The sequence below is a fragment of the Garra rufa genome, chromosome 21, assembly GCF_049309525.1.
Source record: "Garra rufa chromosome 21, GarRuf1.0, whole genome shotgun sequence".
Lineage (NCBI taxonomy): Eukaryota > Metazoa > Chordata > Actinopteri > Cypriniformes > Cyprinidae > Garra > Garra rufa.
In genome coordinates, this window is record NC_133381.1 from 27,821,248 (window position 1) to 27,832,619 (window position 11,372).

An 11,372-nucleotide genomic window follows, 5' to 3' on the forward strand; every position below is an offset into this window, starting at 1 on the left:
AGAAATAAATGCAGCCTTGGTGAGGATAAGAGACTTTGGTAACACGTTACACTAAGATTCATTAGTTAACATTAGTTAACAAGAACTAAGACTTGTACAGTTATTAATAATTTTAGTTCATGTTAATTTCAGCATTTACTAATGCATTATTAAAATTAGAAGTTGTATTTGTTAAAATTAATTAACGCACTGTAAACTGATGAACAAACAATGACCGACTGTATTTTTAACTAACATTAACAAAGATTAATCCATACTGTAATAAATGTATTGTTCATTGTTCATTCATGTTAGTTAATGGATAAAGTAATGTTAACAAATGAGTTAAGATCTTTTCAAAAGCACTTTTTCAACTTTTGAACAGTAGTATATATTGAACAATAGCATATTTATAAATGAATATTTACCTGGATTAATAATTGCTGTAAAAAAAAAAAAAAAAAAAAGTTTAGTGCATGATTCCTAATTTTGACCTGATGGAACCCACCCATAAAGATGCAGCTAAATGAAGTGGTTATGACTTCAAGAAAAGAATGAAACCCCAAAAAGGCTTGAGCTGTGTTACAGAGACGCGTAGCGGAGAGACTGCCAGGTTGGAGGAGTGTGTGTGGGTGAGTGTATGTGTGAGACTGAAGATGTGCACGAGGGAGAGTGAGACAGCACATCACAGCATGGGCTCGATGTGGGAGCAATCCAGTTACTTAAACTGATCAAGATTTAATTAACACAACGCTCGGCAATTACTCTGTAATTAAAGTCATTTGTCCTCTTGTGGAGCTGAGAGTGCCACTGCTGCCATAGAGCTGCAAATTAGAGAGGGGAACCGAGGAGGGGGATGATGAGGGGCTCAATGCTGCCGATGTGTTTGTGTATCAGCCCTAGCCCTAGAAATACACTGCCGTTCTGAATAACCGCTTGTTTTATCGTTGGACAAGAAGGAAAGAAACTGTACAAACACATGGAGATTTACAATATGGGTTTGCAGAAGCAATTCGCCTAACTTTGATTTGACATTGTTGAGATAAAATTGAAAACATGTTTGCTCAGTATATTATTACAGATATCAAGGGCTGTTCCTGCATAGAAAATATTGGTAACACTTTCATTTAGGGACCAATTCTCACTATTAACTAGATGTGTATTATAAAGCATATTAGCATTTATTAGTACTTATAAAGCACATATTAATACCTTTTTCCACATGACTATATTTTAGATTCATACCCAGTACCTAAATAAAAAAAAAAACTAAGCAGCAAATTGTTTAGAGTTTGAGGCAAAAGTCATAGTTAATAATCAGTTAATAGTGACAATTAGTCCCCTTACTAAAGTGTGACCAAAATACTATTGTTTCACACTATTTAAGTTATTTCAATGTGTTTCAGTATCTGTTTTGCATTTAATATTAGGGAGAATAGTGCTTGTCACACTATTTGTTTCTGAAAGTTTAGACTGAAGGTATACTTAAAGTCTTTTCCTAAGCAATTCATACAATTTTATTTGTACACTGTAAAAAGTTTTCACCAGTTTCAACTTAAAAACAGCTGCCTTAAAATGTTAAGCTAAATCAACTTAAGTCATTTCAACTCACAAGTTAAATCAACTCATTTTTATTGTAATAAGTTCAAATGACTTGTAGTTTTAAGCTGATTTAACTTAAAATTAAAAAAGGCAGCTGCTGAACGTAGGTTTTTTAAGTTGAATCTAGTGAAAACTTTTTACAGTGTACCTGGACCTTGATGCTTTTACATTTCCATATGAATTACATCATTCAAATCCATAAGAAATTACCAACTTAAAAAAAAAACATACATTTTCTCATAATAATAATAATATTGGTATTGCCAAAAGGCTACTGTTTAACACAAGTTGACCTTAAAGTGTGACATGATGGCAAGCTCTGTGAACTTTTTAAATAATTTACTGTGATTTGAAAAGTAATAAATATTTACATATATATAATTATTTATATTAATAACTAAAAAGCTCATTTGTTTTTAAATCAGCAGTTGTTCTTTATTGTCTTTTCAGCCACATTTTATTTGTAAAGCAATTATGAAACACAAAACTATTCAGCCAAAGGAAAAATAAAAAAGGAAGAATATATATTTTTGAAAAACCAAATAAGTTATTATTATTAGTAATAGTATTAGTATTAATTGTGTAAAATTACAACATAAAACATAGGGCCTATGTGACAACTTGACCTAATATATAATATATATATATATATATATATATATAGACTCTGGACCACAAAACCAGTCTTAAGTAGCACAGGTATATTTGTAGCAATAACAAAAAATGCATTGCATGGGTCAAAATGATCAATTTTTCTTTTATGTCAAACATTATTAGGATACTAAGTAAAGATCATGTTCAATGAAGATATTTTGTAAATTTCCGGTAAATATATAAGAATGTCATTTTTGGTTAGTAAAATGCATTGCTAAGAACTTCATCTAGACAACTATAAAGGCAATTTTCCTCAATATTTAGAATATTTAGAATGTTTTTTTTTTTTTTTTTTTTTTTTTTGCATCCTCAGATTCCAGATATTCTAGTTGTATCCCAGCCAAATAGTGTCCTATCCTAACAAACCATAAATCAATGGAAAGCTTATTTATTTAGCTTTCAGGTGATGTATAAATCTCAATTTCAGAAAGTAGACCCTTATGACTGGTTTTGTGGTCCAGGGTCACATATAAAATTCACAGATTAAGTTTGCTATTAAGTGTTTGTAGCCTAAACAACAAAGAAACATAATAATAATGTAGAAAACGAGCATTTCTGCAGCTGGATTTTTGACTCACTTTCTGCTAATGTGACAACAAGCCCCAGTCACACTTCAGTCAAGATGTTTTCCAGATAACCTGGAACAGCTCCTATGACAGATGAAGACACTGTTATTGTGTGCAGACCTTTAATCTGACGTCACTTATACTATAAAAGGGTTTTTACCGAAACAGCGGTGCACCGCGACTTTTGCGCCTTCGGGTGCTCGTAAACAATCAATGATGACAACGAAAGACAAACTGAGACGGCTCATGCCGTTCTTTCACGCCGAGGCAAAGATTACGCGTTAAAAAGCAATTAAAGAGACTTTTCAAAAGCGTCAACCATTCTCAGAGGTGAGGACACTGAATGCGGACCTCTCCCTACCGCACCAAAATCTTCAGACAGTAGCCACGAGCGCAACTGCACTTACAGGCCGTAGATAATTAATGGGACATTTTCAGCGGCAAACAGTGACTAATTGCGCTAGACAGAAATAGCGAGGAATTAATAACATGCATCCAACACTTGCCACGATCCCCTACCGCTTCAATTTGCCGGGAGATTAAAAACGACTGCCAAGTTTACTAAATTAGGAGCGCGGGGGAAACAAACGCGCGTCTTGTTGTGTTCGCGTGCACGTGTGTGTGTGCGCGCCTCTAGCATTACTATCTCTTATGTACAGGCGATGATCTGCATATCATCTCACGGGGTCTCACGCTGGGGGAAAGAAGTAAATATCAAGTACACCAGCCCCTCCGAATGTAGGTGTCCTATTGATAAATTGGCGTCCAGCCTCCAGCCACCTGTGGCACATATCGCCTTGCCAGTTCACCCGGTCGGTGGACAGGGAAAACGGAGAGACAAATCACGGTTAGACCTGTTTCCCCCTGCAGGAGTGACAGAGTTTAACAGTCAACACCTTCCTTACCGAGATAGCCCTTAAATAACCCTGAAGGAATGCTATTGACATCTGTCATCATTTGGAAGCTAATGGGATCAAACACGCTTCCTACTGCATACAGTGACATTCTGAATTAATAAATGGAAAACTAGGATTTTCCGTTTATCCAGTAGGATCATGTTTGATTCTGAGAGGATTCTTGTTTTATCCCATTTAGGATTGGTTCCAAATTATGATAGAAATTCCATTAGCATTCCCTCAGGATATTTTGCTGTTCCACAAAAGACCTCATGCGGTCAGGACTGATCATGTGTGTCCAAAAGGACAGGATCAATGAGTGATCAAACAATCTGAAACATGTGCTGTGTACTCTTTATTCATCGGTTTGGTTTTAACAAGCTTTTATATGGTTTTCAAATGTCATGTGGTGGAGCCAGCAAATAAAAACACTTTTAGAACATAGGAGTTCAATTCTCAATTCAAAAAGTTTTTTTAAATACCTTTTTTTCAAAGTAGTTAGCTTTTATAATGAATGAATAAATAATGTTTTTAAAGTGTCGCACCACATGACATTTTATAACCTTGTCATAAAAAGGTCATATTGACTGATATTTCTGAGACTTATAGGGTTTGTACTTATTTGTACCACAGACTTATAAAGGGTTTGTACTACCTGCATTCGTGGCCATACTGGTGATACTCGGATGTAAACAATAGCATGGATTGCATGGTCAGTGTACTACTGAATATGTTGTTCTGCTAATTTATGCTGTCTAAACCATGGGAAAAAAATGTGTGGAATCTGCTAACTCATATAGAAAAGGAAGGGCGCAAGCATGAAAGTGTGCAATATTCTGACAAATGTTAAAGTTAATAGGTAAGGATATGTACGAGCAATATTAATTAAGATTAGTCTAATATTTCACCTACCTGACCAGAAATGATAAGAACAAACGAATCTTGTCGATATTCTTGCAATCTTGAAATCCTGGTTCAGCTTGACCTGCTACAAACGTCTTTTGTTCCTCAGACAAGTTTTTGCACTCTTCCCCATTAGTTGTTAAAACTTTTGGCAGTCTATAGTACTCCAAATGTTTTTCCCGGTCCAGCTGATTAGTACAGCCCAAAACATGACAATAACTGAACATTTTCAGCAGCAATAATCAGCAAAATATGCAAGTTTCGTTCGTTAGCATTATTTACGTTCAGTGCCGCCAATATGGCCGATCGATGACGCATCATGAAAACAGCTCGATTGACCTTGTAGGGTCTTCTCTATAATATAATTTCCCTTTTTTTCTTCCTAAATATTGGTTGGACCACATGACTTTGCTGGTCATACCACACAGAAGATTAGAAGACTATATATTATAAACTTTTTTTATATTATAGCTTTTTTGTTTGTTCAAGATTTCATTCCTTTATTAGGACTTTTTTTAATTTATTAATGAATTAATAAATAATGTTTTTAAAGTGTCGCACCACATGACATTGTATGACCTTAACAATTCTGGCCTTATCATAAAAAATCTAATTTACTGATATTTCTGAGCCTTATAGAGGGTTTGCACGTAAATCGTGATTTGGTCAGTTACCCGGATGCACGGCCATACTGGTGATACTTGGATGTAAACAACAGCATGGATTGCATGGTCAGTGTACTACTAAATACGTTGTTCTGCTAATTTATACTGTCTAAACAACGGGGAAAAACATGTGGAAGCTGCCAAATCATATAGAGAAGGACATATTATTGCAGGAAAAGGCTCAATATTATGACAAACAGAAAAGATAATAGGTGGCAAAGATACATACGAGCAGTATATTAGCCTAATATTTCACCTGCCTGAACAGAAATGATAAGAACAAACTTGAATGTTATCAAGATGCTCTGGAAATTCTTGTTCACTTTGGCCAGCTTGTTTTGTTAAAACTTTGGCATGCAGTCTGCAGTACTCCAAATGTTTTTTTCTGGTCCAACCGATTAGTCCAGCCCAAAACATGACAATAATCAACCATTTTCAGCAGCAATAATCAGCAAAATATGCAAGTTCCGTTCTGTGGCATTGTTTACCATCAGTGCCGCCAATATGGCCGATTGATGACGCGTCATGAAAACAGCTCGATTGACCTTAGAGGGTCTTCTGTATGATATATTTATTTTTTTTCCCCTTCTAAATATTGGTTGGACCACATGACTTTGTTGGTCATATTATGATACAGTTTTTTTTCAAGATTTCATTCCTTTATTATAAATGTCGCACGACATGACATTTTTAGAACTGTAATAATTCTGGCCTTATCATGAAAATATCATTTTGACTGATATTTCTAAGACTTATAGAGGGTTTGCACTTACGTCATGATTTGGTCAGTTACCTGGATGCGTGGCCATACTGATGGATATAAACAAGTGATAAGAACAAACACAAATGTTTTCAAGATTCTTGTCCTGGAAATCCTGATTCAGTTTGGCCAACTATAAAAGCCTTTTGTTCCTCAGACAGTATTTTGCACTCATCTCCTTGATTTGTTAAAACTTTAGCCTATACTTTACTCTATAGTACTCCAAATGTTTTTCCCAGTCCGACCCAAAGTACAGCCCAAAACATGACAATAACTAACCATTTTCAGAAGTGATAATCAGCAAAATATGCAAGTTTCGTTCGTTGGCATTGTTTACGTTCAGTGCTGCCAATATGGCCGATTGATGATATTATATATATTTTTTCCCCTCTAAATATTGGTTGGACCACATGACTTTGTTGGTCATATGGTACCACACAAATTAGAAGACTATATATTATATATTAATTAAACTTTTTTTAATATTATATTACGTTTTTCTTTTCAAGATTTCATTCCTTCATTATGACTTTTATTATATCAGGACAGTCGTAGAAGAGGTGCTTACAGAATTATTGTATGTTTGAACTGCACTGTACTTTTGTTATTTTTAGCTGTAAAAAACTGCCCATTTTGCCGCTTCATATTCCAAACTAGTGATTTTTACCATAATAAAGATTATCTTAATTATGAACACACTTGTTTGTAGTGCAAATAGTTTTACCGTTTACTGCACTTCATTATTCTTCTTGTTATTTCCCTACAGTGGCTTTTACCAGAAAACTGCTTACTTCCGCAATGAAAAATAGGGTGGATAGACAGGACAAAAAAAGAAGAGCTTCACGTTCTCAATCTCTCTAAATCTCTTAAACTGATAAAGGTGCATTCATCTAACATTACATCCATGTTACAAACAGTATAAATAAAATAATTAAACAAACTATAACAAAATCACTGAATTGCACTTTGTATGTCACGTTTGTTCTGAAAGATTGATAAAGAAAACTAATATTGTCAGAAAATCAGCTTTCTAAGGACTCAGCACTTCTTATTTTGGTTTGATGTCACAATCTTGACATTGCTGATCGGGGCGACATGTCTTGATTTTCTGCGGCTTTGATCCTTCAACAGTTGACTGTCTGAGCTGGCAGGCATCCTGAAGGAGACAGCTAGCAGGCAGAGAATAAAAAGCCGTTCTCTCTTTCTCTCTCTGAGCACGATCATGCAATATGCCCTTGCTAAGCCTTCCATATCACGAAGCAGTTTTTGGTGGATGCACAGAGAAACTATTACTGAACTGCATTTCAGAATCACTGCAAAGACAGGAAAGGTAACAGCTGTAATTAAAAGGCTTAATCTTATTTTTATAATTCAAATAACGACATTAGAGAATACAGGTGCACGCATTTACGCTGACAGGCATCCTGTGTGTATGACTTCGGTGTGAGGTGGCCTTTTCAGGCATATAATATTACATCACACTTGAGAATTTAGCGCGTTACAAAATAACGTTCCACAGGAACCACAAAAGACGAGCCGTAAGCTTCATCACAAATGCAGACGTTATGTCATTTTTAATAAACCCTCTTAAATGGGGGGCAAGCCAAGCAGAGATTTCCCAACGAGCTTTCTGTCACCTTTACTACGATGACTGTCATTTGGAAAGGCAGCGTAGAGTGGGACCGAGACACATCCCATCTCCCCAGCATCTACAGGAGGAAATGTTAATTAGCAGTCATGGCATCCCACTGATCTTCCCTTTCAAAGCAGCTAAATGGCATGCTCAAAATCTAAATCCTTTTATATGCCCTTATTTGCAGAGAGAGCGCGTATGAAAGGGACGAATATGTCATCACTGTTTGATGGATAATGCGGTTGCCATTATTCGAAGCCCTTTCACTCTATGATTTCACTGTCATTTTTCAGATTCACAGTCAGTTTTAAACAGGAAACGTGCACAACTGCAGGCGAGCTATGTCATAAAGGCTTTAAAAAATCATAACTATACAAAATAATAAAGTGTAAGCAAAACTTTAGTTAATATGATTACATTTGCGTTTCAAATGGATACTTCTTAATTTATTTTTAGTTTAGCATGTTAAAAATAGATTCGGGTTATTAAGGTTAAGATTAATATAAGAATACCATAACTTCTTAAAAGTTGCACTGCTCCCGTAAATGCATCCATAATGTTTCTGCAGTATGTTTAGCTCATAAAAAAATGGTTGGTGTCATTGTGGAATATTGAAGTTCACAAGCTATGATAACAGCACCCTCTTGCGGTGGTGAATAATTACTACATACAGTGAAAAAAGGTGAATGAGTGACGTGGACGATGTTAGCATTTCTAATCATCTTTTAATGTTAATCTTAATTTGAATCGTCTTTACCAAACTTTTATTTTCATATCTCACGATATCTAATCTCTAGTGATGATTTGTTTTGTTTTTAGCCAAACTTTCAAGCGTTATCTTCAAAAAGTTCCTACTTTTGTTAAGAAATACAGTTTGAACATTGAACTTAATAATGAGATTGATGATGTAATGCAAGAGCAACGGAAGAAAGAGGACCAGGAGGAAGCACACAGACTCTCTTCATAGGCCTGAAATCAATGTGCTGGATTTAACATTCATTTTCCTCCTATTTTTCTATATTGCGGGAGTACACTGTTTTTTGTAGGGTGACCATACGGCCTCTTTTTAGACTTAAAAAAAAAATAAGTCCGGCCGGGATTCCTAAATCGCCCAAAATGTCCGAGATTCGGCTTTTGCTTTCTACAGTCGCCATTCATTGTGTGCGTTTTTTTGTATTAAAGCCTGGCCCATGAATGTTTTCTTAATCCCACTCCCGCAAACATTCTAATATTGAATATAATTTTTGCGCATCACGGAGTCGCTATCAATATGCGGAGTATTTAAATCGCTTTGGATGCAGGGTTGCCAAATCCGCATTTTTGTTCCACGATAATGGGCTGATTATATGCGGCAGGTTGATTTTCTCCCGTGGGTTAAAAGTTTGAAATATTGCATATATTCCATTTGACTGAAATGCTTGTATTTGAACATTTTGCATTCTACCTGTGATAAAACTGTGGTAGATATTAGTTTTGTAAAGGATGGCCACTGTGGTAGGAAGCCTTTTCACTGTTTTTATGATCAATCTGCGTAATGGTGACTGTAAAATATGTACTTAGAAATGCCATATTTTGATACCAAAACTAGGACATGGTTAGTTTGATTATTCATGTTTGAAACATGAAAAATTATTCTGCAATGGACGTTAACAGAAAATGTACAGTGGAGCTTAAAATGAGAAAACAAGCTCTAAACCTTTTTGTTTAATGCTAGTATGCCTACTTTTGAGACTGTTCATTAGCCGCTATACAAAAATAACGTGAAGAATAACAACCTGCAGTAAACAGTAAAACTGTTTGTACTACAAACCAGTGTGCTCATAATTAAGATAATACATATTAAAATAATATGGTAAGACACACCAATTTGCAAAACAAGCTGTTTTGTACAGCTTAAAATAACACGGATGAGACCGGAAGCCAGACCCATAAAATTTACAAATGGCCACACCGCACACTTACAGCAAGAAAAAGGTGGATAAGTACTGATTGATTTTTTCTGAAATATTGTTACAGGGTTATTTGACCCCAAATTGAAAAGTTTGTCATTAATCACTTACCCCTGTGTCGTTCCAAACCCGTAAAAGCTTTGTTCCTCTTTGGAACACAAATGAAGATATTTTTGATGCATTCCGACATCTTCTTGACCCTCCCATAGACAGCAAGACCAACGTCGAGAAACGTAGCAAGGAGATCGGTCAAATAATCCATGACATTAAGAGTTCAATCATAATTTTACGAAGCATCGAGAATACTTTTTGCACGCCAAGAAAACAAAAATAACTGTATTTCAGAATTCGTCTCTTGCTCGTCACCATAGCGCCATTTTAGAGTGTATCCACTGAACGCAAACTGTCAGCTGCGTCCCACGGATACACTGTTTTCAGTCAAATCAAAGCGTAAATGACATAAACGGACGTAAATAAAGTGCTGCTTATTCCTACTCAAATAGGACTAAGCAGTGACATTAAAATTGGAATTCTAGGTTGTTCTCTAATTTTGATCTCCACTGTAAACACACGTCACTCAAGTTATTAATATGCATTATGCACTATTAAATACATAAATGTCTAGAAGAAACGTCACAGTTTCAACTAAATGTTAATTTTCTTTTATTTTTTCCAAGCATACCATGGAACACAAAATATGATAACAGAAATGAGTAATTTGTGGCATGGCTTTTTATTATTATTATTATTACAGTCCTTTCCAACTCTTTTTTTTTCTGCATCTGACAACAAATAAAATAAAAAAAAATGTAGCTAGCTAAAACATTTAGTGTATGCATTGCATTACTTGAGTGTTGTTTCTTTCTTGTGGAAGTTGATATTTGACAATGTTTAAATGTTAAACTGTCCACTTGCAGTGAAAAACTCTTAAATGGGTCCTATTACGCACTTTTACAAAGTCTTTATTTTGTTTTAGGGGCGCACTAGAACATGCTTTCGTGCCTTGTGGGTCGAAAAACGCATTATTTTTCCACATAATTTACATTACAATAGCTTTCTCCCCAGGCTCGCACAAATGGCTCAATTAGTTCCGGGTTTGATGAAGGTCCGCCTTCCGAAAAACGAAATGTGTTGTGATTGGTTAGCAGCTTAGACAACGTTTCAGTACCACTGCGCAAGCTAGAATAAAATGATTATGTTTTTAAATACGGATATTTTACAATCTTACAAAAACACATTGGATCACTAAACGAGGCTTTTACTGACCCCCTGGAGCCATGTGAGGCACTTTTTATTAGGGATCGACTTGTTTTGGACTGATCGAGAAAAACACTTGTCTATGCCGTTCTAAAGCTTGCAAGTGTGTTGGCTACAGTAGTGTTGGTCCTATCGTCAGCCTGTGAGATCGCCGATACATGATATTATCATTATTGTGCAAATTCATTTAATTATTTATATGCCGAAAACAGCTCCAGCATAAGGCTAGCGAAGCTATCTACACTGTATGATGAATAAATCTCTTACCACACATTGCACGTTACTCTAGTCAATGCTTGCGTTTACGCCGACCCTCTATACCGCACACGTCAATGGCGCGACTCTGACAGTCTCCGCCACTTTAGTCGATGCTCGCGTTCATACAAGCCCCCCTGCGGCTCGCTGAAGCATCCCAGAAGCAGCTGTCCATGCTACATCGCTAAAGTTAGGCAAAGTCCCACCTCGTCCCTCCCCACCCACCAACTCTTTGAATTTCCGTAGGCAAGAT

The 11,372-nt window shown here is 35.9% G+C and overlaps 1 protein-coding gene across 1 annotated transcript in view; it reads left to right on the forward strand.

Annotated features, from left to right (window-relative positions):
• Positions 1–55, forward strand: part of babam2 (BRISC and BRCA1 A complex member 2) — a 181,689-nt gene extending 181,634 nt beyond the window's left edge. Inside the window, exon 20 of the mRNA XM_073826582.1 lies at positions 3–55. Coding sequence (XP_073682683.1) covers positions 3–55 — 53 coding nt within the window. The remainder of the gene's footprint in view (positions 1–2) is intronic.
• The last annotated feature ends 11,317 nt before the right edge of the window (positions 56–11,372 follow it).